We start from the raw sequence: 26,237 nt of genomic DNA, 5'->3' as shown, positions 1-26,237 counted from the left end.
GGAGACTGAGACTTGCTAGGAATCTCCAACAGCATGCTGCACTCTCGGGCGGTCATGAAACTCCTCTACACACCGCGGAGGTCACAGCCAATGAGGTTTTAGAACAGTTTCAAAAGACCAGCTTTCCGCCCAAAGAACAGTCCCCTACAGTTCTCTTCTGGAGACAGAAGAGCTGGGCATTAGAATTACTCTGTTTTAATTCATTTATTTTTCACAACTATCCCCAGAAAACTTTGTTTCTCCATGTTACAGAGAAGGGAATGAAGGCTAAGAAATCGAAATGGACAGTGCAGTTGGCATTTAAACCCAGATAGTCTTGCTCCAGAGCCTTTCAACATGACAACAGAACTACTAGTTGGGAAAAGCAACACAGATGACACCCAAGAGAAAAAAATGAAACCTCAGGGCCTGCCCGGTGGCTCAGGTGGTTAGAGCTCCATACTCCTAACTCCGAAGGCTGCCGGTTCGATTCCCACATGGGCCAGTGGGCTCTCAACCACAAGGTTGCCAGTTCAATTCCTCGAGTCCCACAAGGGATGGTAGGCAGCGCCCCCTGCAACTAAGATTGAACACGGCACCTTGAGCTGAGCTGCCGCTTAGCTCCCGAATGGCTCAGTTGGTTGGAGCGCATCCTCTCAACCACAAGGTTGCCAGTTCAATTCTTCGAGTTCCGCAAGGGATGGTGGGCTGCGACCCCTACAACTAGCAATGGCAACTGGACCTGGAGCTGAGCTGCGCCCTCCACAACTAAGACCGAAAGGACAACAACTTGAAGCTGAACGGCACCCTGCACAACTAAGATTGAAAGGACAACAACTTGACTTGGAAAAAAAGCCCTGGAAGCACTGTACCCCCAATAAAGTCCTGTTCCCCTTCCCCAATAAAATCTTTAAAAAAAAAAAAATGAAACCTCATAATCTAAGCAAAGGTTGGAGTATGGGACACAGGGTGGGAGGAGGGGGCCCAGGGCAGCCAGGGAATCAGAATGTTCAGCATGGCTCTGCTCTAGGAGCCGGATGCACACGTGATTTTGTTGAATAAATGCATTATTATCTGAGGGTCTAGTGGAACACAGGAACAGACAAGGCAAAGAAGAGTAAGAAAGGCATTTATATGAACAATTGTATGCCAACGAATTGGACAACCTAAATAAATCGAAAAAATCCCAGAAACATGCATAGAAACCTACCAAGACTGAATCAGGAAGAAACAGAAAATTTACACAGACCAATAATGACTAAGAAAACTGAGTAAGAATCAAAAACCTCCCCAAAATAAAAGCCCAGGACAGATTCACTGATGAATTGTACCAAACATTTAAAGAATTAATGCCAACCTTTCTCAGACTCTTCCAAAAAAACTGAAGAGGAGGGAACACCCCCACACTTATTTTTCTGAGGCCAGCATTACCCTAACAAGGACACTACAAGAAAAAAAAATACAAAAAAAAAAAAAAAAACTACAGGCCCATATCCCTGATGAGTATAGATGCAAAAATACTCAACAAAATACTAGCAAATCAAATTCAACAGCACATTAAAAAGATATACAATAATCAAGTGGGATTTATCTCTGGGATGCAAAAATGGTTCAACACATGTGAATTAATAAATGTGATATATCACATTAATAGAAGATAAAAATCATATGATCATCTCAATAGATGAGTAAGGAGGAGGGGGAAGAGGGGGGATGACAAGGAGAAGGAGAGGAAGAAGGAGGAAGAATGAAAAAGAAGAAGGAGGAGGAGGAGGAGGAGGAGGAAGAGGAGGAGGAGAAGTAGTTCCTTTGAGTGATGTATGTATTCCCCTCTTATTCCCTTATTCCTATGCACAGCTCATCATAGTCTGCAGAACTGTAATTTGTTCACGGGTCAGGAACGGTTCCTTTCATGGTCACTGGGATTTAAAAGAGCTGCATCACACCTTGCCCACACAGGATCGTGGAGAAAATCCACAGGTACCATAGAACAAAGGTTCTCAACCAGGGGCGATTCTGCCTTCCAGGGGACACGCGGAAATGTCTGGGTACTACAGGCATCTGTCGGGGAGACGCTACCAAATATATTACAACGCACAGCACAGTGCCCACAACAAAGAATTACCAGGCCCCAAATGCCAATAGTGTTGAGGTTGAGAAGCCCTGCCATGAAGGACAGGGTGGAGGGGACAGAGAGACACAGTACAGGGAAATATAAGAATGTCATGAACAGTAACGTGGTTTAAAATAAAAAGAGTTTTATTACTTATTTAAACTTTCCTTTAGGCCCATGGGCTGATTTTACTTCAGGCCTCTGGGGTGGCTGCCAAATTGTCTGGCTATGCTCAACCATAGTGCTTTTAAATAGCCAACAGAATCCTCAGTCACTGAAATATGTTGGGTGCTCGAAATAAATCCAAAGGCTATGCAGCAAGATACGCTCTGCAGTCTCAAAAATGCTTCCCCAATAAAAACAATGACGTATTACTTTTTGCCTATTAGGTTGGCATATATAAAAACAAACAACAAATAATGCTATTTTCATGGCTGGAGACCCATGAAACAAAGCACATCACATAATGAGACCACATACCATCAGATATTTTATAAGAATTCTGGGAAACAACAGGAACCTGCTAGTGTGCCCACACTGTGATGTTTTGTTTTGTGGTGTTTTTTAAAGTACACTCAGAATTATCTTCAGTCATAAAAAAATCTCAAACAATAAGGGTAAGAGGGGATGGAAAGTGGGTCTTCCAAGATGAAAAATGAACTCGGAAAAGTGCTAGATTAATCTATCTAGGAGGATCCTATATCTCCCTGTCACATTATGAACTTCAAATTTCCCCCTTCGAATGGTAAAAGACTCCTTTGTGTGGGACAGTGTGACAGTGTTCCTTTCCTGATTCATTAGGTTTCTGATGAGGTCTGAGGGAGGGAGTGTAATTCAAAACAAAACAGGTGCAAGGAATAACAACCTGAGAGGCAGGAACTCAACCCTTAAAAAACAGAACTAATTTCAGCTCTTATAATCTTTAATATGATCTACAAGAAGGTAGAGAACACTGACCGATCAGAGGAGCCTCTCCTGGGAGCAGGCTGACACATAAAGTCAAAATTGCTGAAAATGGTCTTTCTGCTCTCTTTTATGCACACACTCACAAATCAACATGGATCCTCACTATTTTTTACAGTATTACTTCAATGTACAACACTGACTTTTCTAAAACAGTCAGTTTTAGAAACTCAGCTTTCTTGAACCCAAAATCTTTCATTCACCATCTGCGTCAGTGGTCTTTATATTCTGGATCGTACACCTCTAGCTGGGGTGGTGGTGGTGGTGGTGGCAGCTGCTGCAGCAAGGAGTAATAACAGTAACTGACATTTACTGAGCACTTACTATATGCCTTGCTGAGCGCTACCCATGTGTTAATTTATTTAATCCTCACAACCAAACTGTAGGGTAGTTTTATCTTCCCATATACAGAGGAAGAGGTGGAGACACAGAAGTCAACTCACAGCTTGACTTCACAAATAACACAGCTAGCAAGTGGCAGAGCTGGCAGCTAGATGCTCTTACTCTCTACATGGAATGACCTCTTTGGGCACATGCTCCCAGTTCTTATGTACTTATTTAGTAAGGAATTCTATACTACTCTGTTAATATGCTATGTACATTATACATCAGATATACAAAAATAGTTAAGAGGATGAGAGAAAAGAAATGACATGCCAACATATTCTTCCACATGCATTACGGTCTTGCACACCACACTTTGGATGCCGCGGGTCTAGAGCATCCGAACGGCCTGGCCTGGCCTTTGTGGCTTCTCACATTCTGGCCTGCGCCCACCTTGACCATTACACAGCCCACCTGTCCCAACACACTCCTGGACCCAACAGGCTGGTTTACTCACTGTCCCCTGCAAACACCTTCTGCCTGCCCTCCTCCGTGCCTTGGTTCACACCAAGTCCCTTGTCCCAACAGCAGGAAACCAGTTTAAAGTTTTATCCCAAGAACCAAGGTCCCCATGAAACCTTCTGCTCTCCTCGCAGATGTGTGTTCTCAGCCACTTGCCTGGCACACACCACAGCCAGGTATTTCTGTGTAATTGTTTGTGGTGTGGTAGGCTGGTTTTCCATGGCAGCTCACAAGCCTCTCGAGGGCTAACTTTTCTTTGTATTCTCCATGGTACCAGGCATAGTATTATGTACTTGATAATTACTCAATAACTGTTTGCTAAATAAAAGAATATACAAATATATTCCACATTTACTCCACATCTCTAAGGTCCAGGTACAGAGAGTTAGGTAAACATCATTCTAGAAAGCAGAGGAGATGATGTGATGAATACTTTCCTTTTTGTCTAGGCCCATGGGAACCACGACAGACTGACCTGACTCCACAGGGAAAGGACTTCACATAGTCCCCAGTAATCTCCATGTCTAGCACGGGGACAGTGTAGAGCATACAAGTTTCTAAAGTAATGGCATCCTTCCCAGACTTGTTTATCCCCTGCTGCTGACACTGTTGACACTTCTCCATGGTAAAGGCAGTCTCGAACATACAGAGACACGTAACCACCTCAATTGCAGGAGAAAAGATGTTCACTCTTTAAAAAAGTTTTCCCTTGTCTTTCGGTGAGATTTGCTCAAAGGTTACCTTTTCAACAATGACTATTCTGACAACTTATTTAATACTGCCACCTACCCCGGTTTCTTACCAATTCCCGACTCCCCTGTCCTACTCTACTTGCCCTCTTTGTCCACAGCAATTATTACCTTCTAATAAATAATATAATTTGCTTATGTATTATAATTATTAGAATAAATTTGACTATAATATCATTTACTATTGCCTGTCTCGCTGCCTCTGGAATGTAAGCTCTGTAAGGGCACTGATTTTTGAGAGCAAGGATCTGTCTTTTGTTCCCTGATGTATTCCAAGCACCTGAAACGGTATTGGCCTGGTGGTGCTCAATCAATCGCTATCAAATGAACAAATAAGTAGATAATGTCACTTCCCATTTTACCCCATACCTTGAAGGCCCAGAGTCATTCGTGCCTGAGAATGTTCTTTCCCTCATCCAGAGAAGTAGTACAGTGTGGTGATTAACTGCACAAGCTTGAAAGCTTTGAATCCCAGCTCCACTTTTGACCACTTCTTCTTGTATAACTTAAGTCAAATCTCATCCTCTCTCATCCTCGCTTTTCTCATGAGTACAATGGGAATAATTCCAGAAGAGCCTCCATAGGCACTCAACACACACACACACACACACACACACACACACACACGGCACCAAAAAAAAGTATATACATTTTAAGAAAGGAAAACTGTATTAAAATTGTAATACTCAATATATACCAGTAACAAAAGATGAATACAAGCCACGTCTGACTTCTGCAATTACAAGAGGTGCTCAGAGTGGTTACCATCAGCGTCCAGACACGTCTGATTACAGGGTACTACTGCTTGAGCAACGTTGACCAAAGTGTCCGCTTGTATACACTTTTTTGGCACCCCTGGTCTATACATACATACATATACACACATATATTCTTTTCACCATCACTTTCCCTACTCTAACTCTGAACATTAAAGTAACAAAAGCCTGGCAATACATCAACGGACAAAGCTCCAAATTCCACACACCCCTGACAGATACTATGATTCCGGACAGCAGCAGTGCATTGGCTAGTGACAGTGACAGTGCACGACAGTCCATGCTGGGGACCTGGCAGCTAAAAGCCGTCTTCCACACCCAGTGAAAGCTCCCTAAGTAACACACCCAATAAAAGCCCTCTCGATATTTATAAGGAAAGGATTAATTCATCTTCAAAAGTAGCATTTTAATTAAAAATGACTTTTCTGGGCTTATATCCAGAAAGGAATATATTGCCAAAAGGTAAGATTTAACAAGGTTCAGTTCTTTCTTTCTTTCTTTTTTTTTTTTTTTTTTTTTAAGAGCCCAGTGCATCCCAATTCTAATCATGCCAAAGCACACATATAAAATAATCTTTCTTTGGCATTCTGGGATAAACAGATGCTGCTACCCTCAGCTGCAGGTGACTGCCTGGGTCTCTGGCCCTCCTAGGCCCCGAGAGCTGAAGGAATCAATAAATACTTGGCACATCTACAGCCAGGCCACTGAAGCAGCTCTGCCTTAGCCCTTTTGGACTGGGGACCTTCCAACAACATAGATTTTTCTCCTTTCACATGAACACAAGTTCTCAGAAAGAAAGAGTGAATCTGGCCACTAGTCACAAGAGTGAGCGTTTTCTTTATGAGTCACTTCGGAAAAAAAGCTTACTGACCAGAAATCCATTTACAATTTACAGCATCAGCATAATTTCATGCTTTTGTTTTTGATTTTCCATTCCGAAATTATATTTTCTGTGTGCAAAATAAACAACAAGGATAGATAGGACAACCTTAGGTCACCAAATGGAATCTGTCAAGTAATGTTCCATTTCTGGAAAGCTTGTGCATTCCACTTTCTGTTTCACAGTTTTGTACTTTTAAGAAATAGGAAAAAGATATTGCAATTCTTTAAGCATAAATGTGGCCATATAAGTATGGTCACATTTTTAAAAGATGGAACTGATCGTTCTTTTAAATTATACTTAATTCTAAGTTTGGTGCAACAGTATTTGTAAATTATATATATTTTTTCCAAAAGACATTTGTTTCCCTTATTTAGAAAACCCAGTAGAATTCAATTCACACTTGAGAGTATACCTCTATTACTAATTTCCTATTTGCTTTCAGTACTTCTCTCTGTAGCAGAGAGTGAAGGATGGTTGGTCTTATCCCTGTTTCTTGACCAGTGATTCCTTCAGACAACTAGCTGGCTGAACTGGCCTACCCTTATTTCTTTCCTGGTTTTCTGCTTTTCTTTTCCACAAAGGTAATACCAAGATCTAGCTCTGTTTTTGTCTTCATACTGTCCCTGGCCGCACAGCACTCCCGTTCCCACTCCTTTAAGACTGTAACTCCAGCCCTAACAGAGTGTGTCGGGGTGTGTCAGACTCAGGCAAAAATGACCTCAGTTTCAGTCTCCTTTTGTGCCTGATGCCCTGTGTGGTGGCTTTAGATTTTTGCCTCATCTTCATTCGTGTTACTCATACGCTTCGTGGTCCCGAAGGGTTCACCTGGCTCACTTACTTGGTTTCTAACCCACAAATCCCCACACTAGGAGTTTCAGACCCTTACACACAAATTCCTGTTCTCACCTGCACCGAGAACAGGGTAAGCATATGACAGTGCATGCTGAATAGAATTCAACCCTGACCACGTTTTCTGGGTCCCATCAGCTCCCAGGCCTGGGACCTACAATTTCCATGGTTCCCATGTTTGAGAAGTTTTGCCATACCCTTAAGGATGAGAGAAGGTGTGGTAACTGCGAATGTGGCTATAATCCAGGTGCGAAGGGAGGATTCTGTGTTCCTGTTAGGAGTATTAAATGGAAGACCAAAGAGAACTGCTGAGAAAGAGACGCGTGGAGGGAGGGAAAGTGAAAAGCACAGTAAGAGTAAGTACTTTTCAAAGTCTTTTACTACTTGTAGCTTCTCTGGGTTTCACTGACTTCCTCTGTCCCTCTTTATAATACTAATAGACTTCCTTTGTTTCCAGTGTTATATGATATCAAATTAGATTTAAGGAGACCAACAACGCACTGACAAGGAATTAAAAGCAGAACGAAGATGGACTCTTGGTTTGGTTTCCCTAGGCATAAAAAGGTGTTATTCACATCAACTATCAGAGAGGCAGCACATTTTAAAGAGAAAAAGAGCACAGGCTTCAGAGTTTAATATTTTATCTCTACCCCGACGACCTCTGTGACTACACAACTCAGTCTCTCAGGCTTACTTTAATTTCCTCCTCAGATACCAGGGTGGGGAAGGGTGTTGGTGGCACGAATAGCACCTATCTTGGTGGGTTGCTGAGAGTATTAATGAAATCACATATGCAATTCACGTGGAACACAGGAGGTGCTCAAAATATTCATTTTACTTCTCTTATGGCAAACTTTCCAAATGCGTGGGCCTAGGCTGTCTGAAGTCCATCCCTGGCTAATATTTCATGTCAACCCAAGTATGCAGCTCTGCTGCTCAGCTCCACAGCCAGAAAAGTGGAATTTTTTGACTCAGAATTCTAAAAGCGCAGAAATCAAGGTTCCAAATTTGTGGAGAATAAAATAATTTAAAAAGTGTTCAACAGATTCTGCTGGTAAAAACTGAGAATGTTTAATACCAGCAAAGGGATGTGAAGAGCTTGGTGATTAGTTGGGTTAACAGAAGAAAAAGGAATACCTTTGCCTGGAATGTTCAGATAAAATGCAAAAGTGATTTTTCTGCTTTAACAGAAGACAAATTGCCTCAACTACCCACTTTACCTTACCTATATAAAAGAATTCAATTAAATAAAGAGTAGGGTTCATCTATATTTCCTTATGAAACACCAAAGGGTGAGTTAAGTACCCAAGAATCAGAATAAATCTTTCCTCATGATTGCTGGCCAAACTCTTCCTCAATACAAGAGAACTTTTTTAGACTCCAATGTGATTTCTCGGGAGTGATAAGTAATCTAGTAAGAATCTTAAGTCCCCAACATGCAGAATTTTGGCAACAAAAACAGACGGATAATTCTATTTAAAAGACAGGGTAGCCCTGCCAGTGTTGTTCCCAAATGAGGTAATGTCCATGGTTCTTATCTAGCCTTTATTGAGATTTAATGTCATTTACCACTGGCTCTTGTGAACCTGCTGCAGAATCTCACCTTTTCTGATGTGCGTTACTTCCATCCACTTCAACATTGCAGTCATGAACCTCTGTTTTTTAAAATGATTAAGAAACGAATCCCAGGCGTTCTTTCTTTCCTTTTTTTTTTTTTTTTCCCATGTCCTATAATTTGAGTCTTTCTTCCATGGTCCCAGAAAATCCAGAGATCAGCATATTTCTCATTTTTAAGGTATACTATAGAAATACTTCTGAGGTTTGATATATTTATGTAAACATTTTTCAAAGAAGTAAAAATGTATAATTCAAGAAAACGTTCTGTGAAAGAATTGCCTTTCTGATTACAAAATGATTTCCTGCTTTTGAAAAAGCTACAATTTTCTATTTACTTAGCTGGCTCTGAGAGTCCCATGGAGATTATCATTCCTTTTAATCCCTACCATCTCTTTTCCAGGTGCAGGCGTTTTACTGGTTTCAAAGGTAGCTTTATGTGGAGAAGGGATCTATAAGCTGTAGAAAAGAAAAAGAGCCCTCCCCATCTTAACCCCTTATGTTTTCCCATAAAGAACAACAGGTTGGAACAGAACTATTACAATACAGATGAGACATGCCAATAGACATGACAGAAAGATTTTCACATGCTTTTGACTTCCTTTTTTTCAACCAGGGTATAAACCAATCTTGGTAAAGACAAGAATCTGTTTGACAAACATGAACACAATACCCAGCAACCATACCGTTGTTGTTTTTCTTTTTCCCAACAAGCCCTTCATCACTCCAACACTCAGGAACAAAAGCAACAGCCACAACCACCCTAGAGTAATAGGGTTTTTACTTTCCCACCCTGTTTCACATTTTAGGTTGCAGAAAAAGTAAATTTGAGAATATCAAAGGCAGCCCAGAGACAGAGCAAATGACCATGTTTTGTTGCTGGGCAGACTGGTGAAACACGAGCCAGACCCGTTAGTGGTGTGTGTGGGAAACTCGGCTGGGAGGCCCATTTGTACAACTAGTGAAAGAGCCAAAGAAGCAATTCCAACCTCACCACTTCTGACGAAGTTCAGCCAAGAGTGGATTTTCAATAAAGAAGATCTGATGGCTGATCCCTCCCCCACCCTTGATAATCTGAGCCTTCCTTCTAACTCAGATGCATAGTCTATGAATCTTTGAAACGCCTGTTCTGCATTACTCATTATGGCTAGCTCCTTCCCTTCAGAGAAGCAGCAGTCTGACAGAATCAAGAGATCTAACTTGTATGGGCCTCAGGGTCCCATCTTTAAAACCAAGATAATAACTGCTGATCCTCTCTTCCTGACAGGGATATAGTGAGGACCAAGGGGGAAGAGTGCTGAAGAGTTAGTACTGAAGAAAGCACCAAAGATCCACACGGCATCTATCATAGACCAGAGGATGTGGTCTGGAAGCCTTGGGGGTCGCATAATCTTTTTTAGGAGGTCTGCAAGATTAAACTATTATCAAAATGACACTAAGACATTACTTTCCTCTTTCATTCTCATTCTCGCACAAGTGTACAGTGGAGCTTGCCAGAGGCTACAAGGTATGTGATGATGCCATCACGCTAATGACTAATGGAATGTGTGCTTGTGAGATCTTGCGTTTCAGGATTTTCTGTTTCAGTTTCTAATGAACTATTGATAGATAAAAGCTCTTTGGGATCCTCACCAACTTCCAAGAGGGTAAAGAGATCCGGAGACCAGTTTGAGCTCTGCCAACCTAGAACTTCAGTCAGTCCCGCTCAAACTTGCATTCCCAGATGGGCTGACTTCTCACCCCACCCCCGAGCCTTTCTGGATGGGAGATGTTTTCCTCCCTGTGCTTGGCTAACTTCTGCTCTTTGCTTAGACATCACTTTCTCTGGGAAGCTTTCCCTGACTTCCCCAAGATCAATCAGGTGTCCCTGCTACGTGCTTCTCTGGCACTTAGCACACTCCATGGTGACTGCCCATTTCTTGGTCTAGTTCGTCCTCGACTCCTTCAACGTAAGAACTGATTTGTCATAGTTTTCACTGTGACACAGTAATACGGTAAGAGGCATTCAGCAAATACTTGTTGAATGTATAAAACAACCAAGGAAGGAAGGCCAGAAGATAGGTCGATTTGTAGTCTCATCTAGAGGGAATTAGTTACTAACACTATTAATTTTCATTATAGTACAGGCTCATTAAAACTGTTAATCATAACAATAATAACTATTTATATCTCTATATCTTATTATGTACCAGGTACTATTCTAAGCACTTTATATGCATTGATTCATTTAGTCTTCAAATATCCCTATGAGGTATACACCACCATTATTTTCCTTTCAAAACTGACGACACAGATGTACAGGCAGTGAGTGGTGGATGTGAGCCTGACACCCCGACAGTCTAGCTCCAGAGTCCCATACCATTAACCCCTCTACACACTCACTGCCTTACCTGTCAGCAGTGTAGACCTCAAGTTAACATATATTGGGATCTCAAGGCTGTCTCTCAACTCTGCTCACAAATCAGAAAATGACCTGATATTTAAATCCCACTCCCAGCTCTGCTCCACGGTGAGAGACCGCAGCAGATCTTCTCAGATCTTTTCACCAGGGTGAACATCAGAATACCACGTCCCCCCAAGTTTATAGGGTTTAAAAGGGATTTCAATAGGAAGTCTATTTTTTCAAAATAGAAAGTCTCCTTCGCAGCCCAGAGAAAGCTGGAAAGTAGGTTTGCTATTTCCAGGTGCTATGGAATTATGCTGCAGAGCACACTCCCAAAAGGTATAACTAACTCTCCTTGTGCTTCTTGGGCTAACTTCTCATTCAAGGAATGCTCACGATTTAACTCTGAACAGGGAGTGGCTTAGAATGTTCTGCAGGCATGCTTGATGGAAAAGACAAAGTTTTACCTGGTTCAGAGAGAGAAGTACAAATGGGAAAGCATGCTGCAGAAAATAGGATTTAAAGCAGCAGATGATCTGGGAGAATCACGGTGTGACACTGTATTCATGAATGTAATGAAAAAAATACACTTAGGAAATACCTGTTCTTTCAGCCATAGGAAAAAGTTTTTTGGATAAAATTAAAAGCCTGTGCATCAAATCATTACCTGCTAACAGTACATGAGCAACCAAAGTTTAATCCTGTGGTGTTTGACAAGTCACACAAAGTAATTTTACATACCTGGAGAAGTGTCCCGTGAATATGGTTTTGCCGGAAACAATGGTCAGTGCAATTGGGGAGTTTGGCCAACAGAGTTTGGATGGTGGCAGGGATTTCGTCTATCATAACAAATGGGACCAAGGCACGAGCTGCCATTTCACGGGAGCGGTAGACAGGCGAACAACCGCATCTGGGAAGAAATAGAAAACAAGACCATTCAATACTCACTCTTACATCTGTGCCCTTGTGTATCTGATGATCTCTCTAGTTCTGGCTGGGACACCAAAGCTGACATGGTTCTATTCCAGATGATATTTTTTATAATTCCCTTATTCCAAAAGATGTGGTGTGTGTATGTGTGTTTGTGTGTGTGCATGCACGCACGCACACACACACACACACACACACACACTTCCATTAGTTCCAAAGGTGACTTTGCTATTCTAATAAATGTCATTAATATCTATGATTCTGTCACAGGGATAAATGCAGATAAGAGTTGAGAACAAGACAACACATAGGCAAAAATGGCTTACACCTCAACAATCAAACAACTGTTTATTGGGCACTCACAAAGAATAAAAGCACCACGATAAGTGCCATGAGAAACAAGACCGTCTTTGAGGAGCCTATATTCTGGTTGGCAAGATGAGAAGTACATTTGAAGAGATGATTAAAAGTACAAGAGAGTACAGGAAAAATGATAAGCAAATGATCTTGACATTACGGCTACTGAAGGATAAAACTGTGGTTTGTGGTTCTGAGGATAGAACTCCGGAAAGCAAGCACAATTCAAGTAATGCCAAAAGAAACAAGGCAGTTGTTTCGACCAGGGACGGTGTTATAAAGCAAGGGTAGAAATGCTCAAGGTAGACGTGTCTGGTTGAAGTAGTGGCTCTTGCATAACAGTGGAGATTAAGACTGAGAAGTGGGTCAAGCCATAAATGGCAGACAACATAATCTGAACCTACCGTCAAGAGAACATGGGATGGACCCTCCAGTCACAAAATCCTCGCCTCTGGGCTAACTCACATCCAAAGAGCTTAAAGAGAAGCCAATTCTTAAATAAGTCAAAGTCATGGACAAGTGGTATCTTGAGACTCTACGCAGGTCATTGGAAAGGCAGGTCACCCTCTAAGGGCCTCGACTTTGTAAACGCTCAGCACCTGCGAGTCCACAACCATTTTGTTCAAACTGTGCACCTGAGAGCCTTCACAGATTTGATATTATTTGAGAGGAAAGCCCAATATGGTAGGTCCTGGCTTGAGGAAGTTCTTGACTAGAACTCTCAAGACTTCATGATCTTTCATCCAATTAAAAAAGTAATTCACTCAACTTGCAGAAATGTCTTAGATGCCAAGACAAGAATGGGAAATATCAGAAGATAGCAGAGTCTACAGGGGAAAGAGATGGGCTCTTGTTTTTGTTTGTTTGTTTTTGTTTTATTTCCAAATTAATCAGTATTCCAAGAAGGAATTACTGGTAAAATCTGAGCCCTTAGGCCTATGTGGCCATGTAGGCTTAGCATGTGTAGGAAAAACCCTAAGGCTGAAATGTTTCTAACACCCCAGAGGTATCACTGACATTTATCTTAATATGACAATAAAAGTACAGATAAAATTTCTGTACAAATAGAATAATCCAAGCAGAATTTCATCCTGGGGAGTAAGGTAGGGAGGAGGAGGTAGGCAAGGAGGAGAAAGAGGTACCAGGTAAGTCAAAACATTGTGTCATTTTTTTTTTCCCTCATCGTGTAGGTCCGTGAGATACAATAGGTCAATCAGCCTACACTTTCAGGATGGGGAAGAGCTCATCTTACATCCTATTATGGGAAGACGCAGAGAGCGAAGGTTACAGTAGTTACCTAGAGATTCTCTAGTGGTCTTTGGCTAGGCCCTGCCAACTCACCCATTTTCTCATGTACTTTTTTCTTAAAAAGATTAAATGTTTAATCTGTAATTGGCAAATGGAGTAAAATGTTTGCTTTGGCCCATGGGGGGTGATGGGGGTTAGTGAGAAAACTTCACTTGACAGAGAAAAGAAAATACTCTGAAAATGCTTTGAGATTTAATTAGCAAATGACCTCACTCAGCACAGTGATTTGTCGGAAGCTTCCCCTTCTGTCTGTCCCCTACTCCTCCAACACACACACACTTTGCGTTATAGTGTTTTATGTTACCGAAAGGGCTCTTGTGTATAAATGTTTCTCTTCAAATACAAATAACTCTGACATGGTTACAGATGTTTAGTTTCTAATTAGTAGTAACTGTACACTACAGGACGCCCCTCCTTTTACTCCTGACCTTTTACAAATGATGATTTCCCAAAGGAATCTGGCATCCATACAGAAGAAAGAATGGAAAGTGGGAAAAGTGCCAGAATTTTCTGCTTTCGGATACCCTGTACTAGGGTACTTTCCAAAAGCACAATCAAGTTAAAGAGCAAAACAAACCTCTCCTCAAAAAAGTAATGCAATTACAGAAAAAGAGAAGGCTATTTTTAAGTAATATTTAATTAACATTCATTATACAGCAATAATTAAATGTAATTTCAAACTCCTCTCTATTGCAAATTGCTTAAATGGAAGGATAGATTATAGTCAAAACACACACACACACACACACACACACACACACACACACACACACACAAACCACCAAGCAAAAAAACATTTCCAGGTTACTGTTTTGTCAATTAGGGGCAAGGCGGGGGTCTGATGAGATTTTGCTTTTCTCCAGAAGTATCTGGCCTGGAGTGTGAGGGGATGTAAACACAGTCTTTTCAGCCCTATGTGGACTATATATTTGAAGCTAAAATCTATCTTCCCCCTGGATAGACTCTTCTAGTTTGATTCCGTAAATGTGCCAGAATCAAGCAGGGGTGCTCTTCAGGAACACAGAAGCCAGTGGCTCTAAAGCTGGAATATTAGAGCATCTGGATTTTTCTCTTGCTTTGGACTCTGAGTTTTGTGACTTGGACAAGTCATAGGAACTTCTCTGGGTCTCGTCGAGCTGAGAGTGGTGGTAATAATCTATATAGCCAGTGCCCTGATGCGATGTCTATGAAAACATCCCAAGAAGAAAGGTGTTTTGAAAACAGTTTTTCTTGTGCACTGCGCCTATTCACCGTAGTCTAAGAGCTGCGGGCCACTAAGTGACCCCAATGAGGGAATTAAGACTGTGTGGTGTGAATGCTGTACCATTTTTTAAAGTTTATTTTTCAATTAGAGTTGACATACAATGTTGCATTAGTTTCAGGTATACAACATAGTAATTAGACATTTATACACCTTATGAAGTGATCACCCTGGTGTAAGTCAATAAATTCATGATACGAAGGCAAGATATTTGTTTTTTGGCTTCCACTGAAAGTGATGAGGAGGAATCTCAAGCCCTTCTGAAAAGAAGTGGGACAGACAGCCTCTGTTTTTCTGAATTTCAATTCTTCTGGAAAAATAAGGCAAATGGATTTGGAATCTCAAAGGTCATATCTTTTACCATTGTCTGAAAATCATTTCCTCAGTACTCCTAGCTGTGTCCCACGCCTGGATACCAGCTCCTCCACAGGACCTGTGGGATACACGGACACTAGTGTCTGTAAACCTCTTGCTCTCTCACTCCAGTAAGCCCATTCCATGGTCATTTTAATCACATATTTCTCTGCTGCCTACTGTATTCTTGACACTGTGCAACATGAGAAATGACACATTTTTAACAGTCATACTTGCATCCCCAATTGTACAGACCTTGACAGTTTATAAAATGCGTGCACACCCATTATCTCTTTACTACGCAGCATTCCTGTAGGACATGAGGACATTAGAAACCTAAATTCACAGATAAAAAAATAAAACAAAGCTCAGAAAGGCTAAGTGGACCCTCCGGGATGTGCAAGCAGCAGCGTCCAGCGGGAACCGGCATCCGTGGCTCCAAGATGGCGCTCATGGACTATTCTAAGCGGCAGTTCACACCTGGCAATCGAGGGAGCACAAATATATCTCCCAGCTAATAAAAACACAAGCTTTAATTTACAAGTATGTAGAAAATATCTAAATGAGAATATTGGATTTTTTTTTTTAACATTTGTAGGATCATGAAAACATTTTGGAATCTCCTATAAACTGTGGACTCTCTCACCAGAGAAACATATTTATGAATATATACACTCAATTTCCCATATAGTTTTAGGAGGTTCATGACGCACACCCAAAACCCTCGGCGCAGCGTTTCCCAGATCCCAGTCTAGAATCTCCAGGCGTTCCTTTGCACACAGCGTAACTGTCAGGTATGTGCTCTGCTTTAGAGAGATGGAGATGGAGAACTAGGACACTGCTCTCAGGGAACTGCCGGCTTAGAGCGGGAGCCAGACAGATAACCTCACGCTCACAAATCAGGAGTACCCACGAGACGCACACGGGTATCGAATGGCACAGAAAAAGAGCAGCAGGGGTGACTAGTTGAATGGCTTTCTGGAGGACATAAAGGACTTTCAAGTGAGAGTGATACACACCTTTGGGCTTCCAGGAACCCTGGAGATCCCTGAGAGTATTCTGAGCAGGGAAAGACCACCCTTCTGAGTTCATCACCCCATTTCATGTAGTTTCACAGTGGTGGCTAAACTTTTCCCCAGGTGTTTCCCTCTTCTATTTACCCTCAGAATCTGGTCCAGTTTTCCTGAAAGCTTTCCTAGGTAAGTGGCTGGACATCACTCAGACTGTCTCTGCTCCCCCGTCCCTGTAAGTTAGGTACGGAAACATCTACTGAGGGCCTAACACGAGGATGTACTGGGTTAGACACCAGAGAATCAGACAGAAAAGTCGCTGCCCAGGCCACAGGGAACCTACAGTCTAGGAGGAAAGACAGGGCCAGTCAGCCACTGCTTTGCAGAGCCGTGAGAAGTAAACGCAGGCTTACTTCTGAGGCGGCACACCAAGAAAGCGGGGTGGGTAGGCCGGGAGATCATGGTCCAGCTGTGACTAAGTGGGCTCAGGCAGAAAGAACATTTGGGTTTGGCAAGAAAGAGGTGCCCTCCCCAGACTGTGCTTTTCCCTCCGTGAACTCAAACTGCTCCTCAGTGCATCCAGTCAGAAGGAAGGGAACTGAGGTTTATTAAATGACTACTGTGTGCCAAGACTGCCTACCTACGTTAGATCCTCTTGTATTTACTTCACTAAATCTTCATTACAAGGTCATTATCATCATCCTTAATTTTAAGATGACGAAAGTGAGGTTTCCTAACATCCTTTAGGTCATAAAACTAGCAAGTGGCACACCCTGCATTGCAGTCAGGGTCTGTCCACCTGCAAAGTTCAGTCTTTCTAAGATTTCGTAACACAGCTGCCTCAAAATCCTCAGAGCCCTGAAAAAGCCAAATGATTCCAAAGTAACCTGTTCAACCTAATCACATTGAGGTATGAATGACTTCTGGAACCAACCCATCTCTAAGTGGTAGAATATGAAGCCGAACAATAAAGATGATGCTGATAATAACTAATATTTACTGAGCATCTACAGAGGGCCAGACTTAGTGTTAAAGGCTTTGCATGGGGCTGGCCCGGTGGCTCAGGCGGTTAGAGCTCCATGCTCCTAACTCCGAAGGCTGCCGGTTCGATTCCCACATGGGCCAGTGGGCTCTCAACCACAGTTTGCCAGTTCAATTCCTCGAGTCCCACAAGGGATGGTGGGCTCCACCCCCTGCAACTAAGATTGAACACGGTACCTTGAGCTGAGCTGCTTCCTGGATAGCTCAGTTGCTTGGACCGCAAGCTCTCAACCACAAGGTTGCCAATTCAATTCCTGGAGCCCTGCAAGGGATGGTGGGCTGCGCCCCCTGCAAGTAGCAACGGCAACTGGACTAAAATTGAACATGGCACCTTGAGCTGAGCTGCCGCTGAGCTTCCGGATGGATCAGTTGGTTGGAGTGCGTCCTCTCAACCACAAGGTTGCCGGTTCGACTCCAAGGGATGGTGGGCTGCGCCCCCTGCAACTAGCAACGGCAACTGGACCTGGAGCTGAGCTGCGCCCTCCACAACTAAGATTGAAAGGACAACAACTTGACTTGGGAAAAAGTCCTGGAAGTACACACTGTTCCCTAATAAAGTCCTGTTCCCCTTCCCCAATAAAATCTTTAAAAAAAAAAAAAAAAAAAAAAAAGCTTTGCATGTATTTCTTCATTGAATCCTCACAACAAGGCAAAATGGCGGCAGAATGGCTGAGAGAACATTTCCAGGCAATGTGGGGGGAGGTAGCTTTGAACTGAGAGGATTCTAAGGCCCAACGGCCCCAAGTGAGTCCCCATTTCACAAGAACCAGTGTGAAAATCTTCATAAAAGTCTCAGAATGGCTTCAGGATCCAGCCAGTATCTCTTTCCAGTCTCTCCCACTGACATAATTCATGTTCCCCCACTTCTTCTGCATTCCCAAACCCAGATCCAGTCCCGATCCTCACTTTCCAGAGATCAAGCTGTACCTTGTACAAAACGGAAGCCCCCAAACCTCTGGTGCTGATGAAAATGATCGCCCACTTTCTCTAGATGCCCTGGCTTGACCAAGGGATTAGCATCTTGGCAGCTAGACTGAGTCTGAAGAAGCTATGTCTGACCTACCTCCAAGCCCCTCGCTACATTTACCCACAAATGCCCTGCCATTATGACCTGTTTCTCATACAGCCGTCTGTTCTTGGGGAATGACGATCTTAAAAGCTGAGACAACCTTACCTTTCAGGGTATCTCTGAAGGCTGGGTGAGAAGGAGGAGGCTGAGGCCTCAGGTTATACTAGATATATTTTTTTTAATTTTTCTATATGTTTTGTCACACCAACCACTGTTTCATCCTTAGTACCTTGCACACTGCAGTTCACTCTCACTGGAATGAGTGTCCTTTCACCATTTTACGTTTTGGAAACTGCTCTTCATCCTCTGAACTCTGCTCAGGGATCACATTTTTGGCAAAAATATTATTGCGCCTCTTCCGTTCCAGAATTAGTCAACTTTCTTCCCCGTACCTTGTCACTGCCATTGCACATTTCGATCTGTCGCAGCAGGGGATACATGTCATTTGCCTTTTCCACAGTAGCCCTCAGGCAGCACGTTGGCTAGACCCAATGATCTTTAGAGCAGAAACAGAGTCTCTATAGTTACAAATAATAGAGCACATAGGACAGGAGTGAAGAAAATGTTCTGCAATCCAGCAGACCTAAGTTTCAATCCAAGTCCTGTCACTTACTAGTGTGTGACCTTGGACAGGTCAGTGAACGTCCTAAGCTTTTATCTTCTAAAAAATGGGGGAGAATAATGACCTCACAGGGCTGTTATGATGCTTAAATGAGATAATGCATATAAAACAGAATGCCTGTAAGTTAGTGATCAACAAATGGCAGCTATTATTGAACCTCGTAGGTGGAATAACTTTCAAACTTAAAAGCTTCACATGCATGTACAAACTCTCTAGTGTTCTCTGAACAACTAGCTGAGGACACAGAGTCTTGCTGTACCGCCAGGCTTCAAGTGCTCACAAAAGCCTACCCCTGCTCCTCCCCAGCGAAAGAGCTGGAAAGGAGAGAAGGTAGACTGAGTTTCTTTGGGGCCAACTGAGTGTGCGACCTTTATGCTTCAGGTCCAGGGCCCAGATTCTATTTTCTGTCAATTCTAATGCTGTTTCTCCAAAGATGTCTTTTTCCTTTTTATTGTATGTTGTTCTTGGTTTCAAATCTTGCCTTCAGGAGACATGTACATGTGTGGGTATGCGTGCATGCATAAAAGAGAGAAACCACTAAAAAAAAAAAAAAAAAAGTATGTACCAGTGAATTTGAAAAGCAGACATTTCATCGTGTCCTGTGACGATTAAATGTTTTTGTTACAGACCTGGCATTCCTAGAGCCCTTTTTCCACATTCTCAGGTGAGTTCAGTGCCCATCAAGGTGGCCAGAGCCTCTTCGTGTCCTTCCTTTACCAATTTTCAGTCCATCAAAGGACCTACCACCACCTGCACTTCTTGTTCCTCTTCCTGCAACTCAAACCACTAACACTTAGAAGTTGCATTTACTGTAACCTTGCCCTCTGCACAGCTCATGGATTTCTTTATTCAAATATATTTCTTGGAAGGGTAATGGGTCCAGGATTTCTGAAGTTTGACTTTTTAAAAATCCTTGGTTTGGGTCCTGAGGGGAAAATAAGAAGAGTAGACAGTAGCTAAGTGAAAAACTGCACATTTCCAGCTTTCATGGACAAAAAATATATATATATGGGTCTGCAGGTAGAACGTTTAGTTGAAATGTCTATTACTGGGCAGCTCAAAGCAGTAATTGCTTTTTACAAATTAACTCTAACCAACACGTTAAAACCGTTTTACAAAATATTTTTATGAAGAAATGCCAACAATAATAAGTCACAAGAGAGCATCTGAAAACTGCAGTGTGTAACCGCCTGGGACAGGCCAACCAAAGCCTAAGCCTGAGAAGACGCATCCTATTAAGGCATCTACTCTGCCTCCAAGTCACCAAGGCGTTTTACCAGGCTGACCAGCCACAGGCTGTTTCATCTCAAAGTGGTGAAAATGGCAGCTGCCAGGAGCTGGGAATTGGCCTCCATCACTTGCATGTCCCTCCACTTGCCCCTGTAAGAACTGCTCACAGCACACGGTCACATGGCAAAGACACGGGGTCAGGGACGCAATGGCTACTCGCACTCATACCATCTCTTTTAGTGTTAGAAAATAAGGCGAGGGCATTTTCCGACAGGAACGGGGGAAGGTATCCCGCGTGCCACTTACTTTAAAAAGCTCTTTGAATAAGGCTCTTTAATTATTTAGAATTACAAACATGTCTTAAATAAATGAAAGGCTGCGTGATTTCTGGATACTAATCCCTGGTTACTTGCTGATATCAAAATATAGGGAGGAAGTTGAAGATTATATTTCATCTGAAATTTCATTTCATTCTTTCATTATTTTTTGCCTAGACAATAACAAATACAATTTGAAACTGAATTTTCCAGATTCTAACCAAATTGTCTAGACAGCTGGAAAGAAGGATTTTTTTCCTTTGGAGCACTGAAATGTGGTATATCTTAACAATGATTCTTTCCTGACTTAGAAAATCATGGAAAAGACTTTATAGCAGCATAAATACGAGGACTTTGGAAACTCTAGAGGTTAAAAGGGAGTCATTAAGTTCAGTCTTTAAAACGGAGTACTATAAAGTGAAAAAACACAAATGTCTAACATACACAGTATAAAACTTTCCTAAACAATGAAAATAACCACTAGATTTAGTTTGAAATTTTGGCACGATCATCATTCCCAGTCCATCTGTGGTTTTCTCTCTGACCCTGGATCAACAAGCCACATACTGGTCCTCTGGTCTCCTCTTGGCCAGCTGGAAAAGCATTCTGGACCTACCCTCAGGGCGGTCGGGCTGGGATAAGCTGAGAGTAGGGCAGGAGCTGAGGGCTGCAGCTTGTGCAGACTGAGTGAAAGAGCTGTACCTTCCTCTCAGCAGCCAAAGCCCTCGCATTGTTTCTGCTCTGGCTCCACAAAAGACCAAACTATGAACACATTCAGACGCTTTAAAGGGGTTGAACGGAATACCTGGCCTCAGCTCAGCTTGTCTTCTTCTCCTGTCCTTGCCGGTAGCAGGTGGGTCAGAAAACACAGTCCTGAACATACTGGGTCTCCTTGTGGGGATGGCTTGAAGCCGAAGTTCTCAAAGTGATTTCCTACAGTTGAAACTCACTCCATTAACCTTTAGAGCATGTGGTTCCATATTTACAGTGAGTGGTTTTTAGTTCCCAGGACTGGGTGGTCAATTTAAAAAACTACACAAAGGTGTAGAGAGAATTGACCCTCTTCTTTTTACCCTGATATACAGGGGGTGTCAAAAAAATGTGTACACATTTTAAGAGAGGAAGAAAACTGTATTAATTGTAATACTCAATATATACTGATAACTGAAGATGAATACAAGTCACGTTTGACTTCTGCAATTACAAGAGGTGCTCAAAGTGGTTACCATCAGGGTCTAGACACTTCTGATTATGGTGAATTACTGCTTGAGCACAGATAACGTCTCTTAAAATGTATGTACATTTTTGCGGCACCGCTGGTATATACGTATTTTAGGGAGAAGGTTTGGAAAAGAATTTTTTTTGGTCCCATTTTTAAAAGGTTTTTTTTGTTTGTTTATTTTTAGCTTTCAAATGTTCCAGGATCTACAATAGCTTTCTATTGCCACATTTAATACAAATTCCTCAGTCTGGCATTCAAAAAGCACCCTAGATCTAGCCCAAGACTAGCTGGATAAATCATAGATGCTGAGTAAATTTTTCTTGGACCAACAGAACTTGACCTTCAGGTGACTGTTTCTGAAAAGATATTAAAATCTCATAACATCTAACCATCCTCTGAGTTAAATGAGTGCTCAACATACACTGACGGTAATTTTAAAATAAACACTTTTAAATGTGAACAATTTTATTTACTTCTCTTTTGACAAGTATTTGTTACATTGCTGAAAGATTCCAATACCCATGCTAAAACCCAAGGAAGAAAAAAGGAAGGGAAAGTAGGAGGAACATTTACTGAGTGTCTGCTAGACGTAAGGCAATATGCTAGGTAGTTTCAAATATTTTATCTCCTTTTTAGGACTCACATAAACCCTTTGAAATAAACATATAAACATATGTAAGTTTTTGCTCTCAATGATCTAGTTGCGAACATATACAGAACGACGAGCCACCAAATAAAAGTAACCACAATCAAATCAAGAAGGTTGTGCAACTCCTTTCTATTGCAGTGATGGATGTGCAAGGCTTTATAAGCAATGTATGCCCCTAATTCCAACGGTTAGAACTCATATTTGCAGATCCCATACACAATGACTTGGTGACCTACATATATTTCCTAATGCTCTAACTAGTGTTTAACAAAACCTAAAATTTTATAAGGTGTTAACCTTTAAGGAAGGCAAATTAGTCACCAGGATATAATAACTAACCCGAAGTGGTCTACCAAATCGCAGTCATTGTAGTATAGCCATTAACGAAAGGTTTATGAAGAACCCCATATTAGACTGGGACAGGCTCCCCCAAAACTGTGACAGTGTCCTCTGCTGTCCTCTATCAATATGGATCACCTCGGGTTAAATCACCAATAGTCTTTCAAAGTATAGTATTTATCTAGGGACAAGTTCAAAATGTCCAAGAATAAAAATCTAATGTTTTTAATGACAAGAAGAGACATATGCAGGTCAGTATACTGGTAGGATTTTCATGGGCTTAGGAAAAAAATAATACACATAGTCAATCAGCTTTAAGTGACTACTTTGGAGGAGTAAAATCTGTGAAGCAGAACCGCTTACATGGTCCCTGCGGTGCGTCGTAAGTGAGACTACTTTTAAAACATCCTGGAGTTAAAATATTAGTATCTAGCAATCTGGCCGCAGGCGAGTTACATAATGCCCTTTCACATCCTATTTCCAAAAGGAGATTAGAATAAGCGACCTCTAAGGTTCCCTTCAATGGACATTTAAACATTCCAAGCAGATGTAGCTATCTTTTTATTTTAAAATATCTTTATGACCTCTCTTGATTTGTTGCATCGGTTAATCTCATAGTAATAGCGATGCCTATAATAAAAGTTTTATGCCTAACACTAACCACACTCATCATTCTATGGTTGGAGCCAATTTTCTCTAGTTTGAGCCTCTCTGGAGCAGGAGAACAAATGACCAGTGTTTTCTACACACAGGAAAACCCTTCATTAACTATATTGGAATCCTGTCATTAAGTCACCCCTCACTCTTCCCTTCCGCAGGCTAAAACAACCCCAACTCCTTTAATCATGTAGAACCTCTTCTCTAGAATCTAGTTAATTATTTTACCTCTACAGAGAGTAAATTAATCTACCCAATACTATCAGCTAAAACAATGATTTGTGCTACTGCAGGATGAGAGAAATTTGAGCGTTTCTTTTAATTTGATTACTTTCCAGAGATTGCCAATTTGTTTTTGCTAAAGCTAATTAATGACCCTGAATCACCCTCCTCAGGTTTCATAACAACACTTCAAGCTAAAATCAGAAAGAAGCAATTTTAAAAGGACCATAAAGTACATGGAAAATTAAAATTCCAAGAACTTGCACTTTTTGGGGCCTAAAAAACAGAGCAAGGAATAGTGGGATGTGAGCAACAGACCTGCCGCCCCAGGGAAGAGTCTTTTCTCAAATGAAGACTACAATTAGGTAAATTGAGTCATACATCAGCATGCCAACAGCATCCAAACAGACAACTGCCAGCCCTATTTTTAAATACCTTCAGGGAAAGTTTTACATCCTCCTTTGGTTGCCTCAATGCCCACATTAGTGTCACAGTCAGAAAGTACTTCCTTACATCTAATTATACTTTCTTGCTGCAACTTAAATTTGTTTTCCTGGTTCTACACGCCAGGGAAATAAACGAATCTATGCCTAACAGAATAACCTTTTGATTTGAGTCCAGAATATATTCCAAATGATAAGAAAACAACTCAATAAAAAGATTGGGTCAAACTTTGAACCAACACTTCAGCAACAAAGATGTATGGATGGCAAATAAATATATGTAAAGATGCTCAACATCCTTAGTCATCGGGGAAGTTCAAATTGAAACCACAATGAGATACCACTACATACTCACTAGAAAGACTAAAATTTAAAAAACCGAGCCTACCAAGTGTCGGGTAGCATATGGAACTACGGGAATGCACATCCTCTGCTGGTGTGAATACAGAATGGGACAATCACTTTGGAAAATAATTGGGCAGTTTCTTAAAAAGTTAAATGTATATCTCCCATACAACCCACTCATTCCACTCATAGGTGTTTATCCTAGTGAAGTGAAAGCACATGTGCCTACAAAGACTTGTACGTGAATCTTCCTAGCACCTTTATTTGTAATAGTCAAAAGCAGACAGTACAAGTCGAGCAACAGGCGAATATATAAACAAATTGTGCTTTACCCATACAGTGGAGTAACTCCTTGGCGGCAGAAAGGAACAAACTATTGATATGTGTAATTAACATGGATGAATCTCTAAGTTATTATGTGGAGTGCAAATGCCACACAAAATAGAATGCATAATGTATGATTCCATTTACAGTGGACGCTTGAACAACCTATAGGGATGGAACGTAGAACAGCCGTTGCCCAGTGATGGGACTGGGGTGGCTGGAGAAGGTTACACAGGGGTTCAAGGAAAATGTGGATGATGGATATGCTCTGTTCACTATCTTGAGAGTGGTGATGGTTTTATGGGTGTATAAACTTATTAAATTGTACACTTTAAACATGTGCAATTTATTTTATATCAATTATACCTCAATACTGCTGTTTTTAAGAATAACCTCTCAAGTACATTAGAAAAGCTATACATCCTGTCTTGTTTTCCCTTCTCAGCCTCTAGTACCATCTCTATAACAACCCAAGTTTTCTCTTCTTCAGATTAAACAGGCCCAGCTATTTCCTTTGAATTTTTATAACCAGAATTAATTTTTCCTTATGCTGTCTTAAAGAATCAAATCAATAAATACTTAAATCCTAACAATTAATCATATAAGAATTAAAAAAGAAACACTTTTCTTTTCAGGACAATGTTCCCAGTTTTCCACAAGCTCTTCTAGGACTGGTTCAGAGACTTTAAGTGACTTGGCCAAGCTTACCAAGGGAGTGAATGGACAAGCAGTGATTCAAAGTCAGGTCTGTCTGACTCCAGAGCCCATGCTACTTGCAAAAACCAGTAAGCCCCAACTGTAAGATATTTTGAACAACAATAACACATATTAAAAGAAATTCATAGGATTGAACAACATATATGGAAAGAAATTCAATTGTATTACTCGTCTGTATACAAACCATTCAACCAAGCAACGCCCAGTGTGTTGGGACCAGCTTTAGTCAACTCATCTGCATTTAGCAGTAGGATTTTCCATTTGGTTATTAAGGCAAAACAGATTCTTTTCTCCGTCTTGAGTAGATTAAAGCTGCTTCCTACTATCTTTTTTCTTTCTTATTTTGACGTTCTGCTTATTCCATAGTGAAAAGGTAATTTTCAACTCATCCTAATTTGAATCATACCGAATTCTGAAAAAACACAAACCAAATTAGTGTGCTATTTATTTAATATTTCCAAATGAATGCACAATGGAGACTGCTGTGCAAAGTTTGAAGATGAAACAAAACTGATTACACATACCCTACCACTAATTAAAAATATACTAGTGTTACAAGTATACAGTTTCAGTGGTGGTGTTATCTCTATTCAGAAACAAGGTACATTACTATATGGCTGAAGCCCTCCAGCATTTAATTAGGTTACTGATTATAAAGAGAATCA

At 41.3% G+C, this 26,237-nt stretch overlaps 1 protein-coding gene across 3 annotated transcripts in view; it reads right to left on the bottom strand.

Annotated features, from left to right (window-relative positions):
• Window positions 1-26,237, bottom strand: part of THADA (THADA armadillo repeat containing) — a 291,641-nt gene that overhangs the window by 117,707 nt on the left and 147,697 nt on the right. For all 3 annotated transcript variants that reach the window (XM_033125139.1, XM_033125141.1, XM_033125140.1), the window contains exon 29: window positions 11,897-12,065. In XM_033125139.1, coding sequence (XP_032981030.1) covers window positions 11,897-12,065 — 169 coding nt within the window. The remainder of the gene's footprint in view (window positions 1-11,896; window positions 12,066-26,237) is intronic.

The sequence above is a fragment of the Rhinolophus ferrumequinum genome, chromosome 13 (genome assembly GCF_004115265.2).
Source record: "Rhinolophus ferrumequinum isolate MPI-CBG mRhiFer1 chromosome 13, mRhiFer1_v1.p, whole genome shotgun sequence".
In the NCBI taxonomy this organism is placed as follows: Eukaryota; Metazoa; Chordata; class Mammalia; order Chiroptera; family Rhinolophidae; genus Rhinolophus; species Rhinolophus ferrumequinum.
The sequence above is the reverse complement of the archived record's forward strand: the minus strand, read 5'-3'. Positions and strand labels throughout refer to the sequence as shown.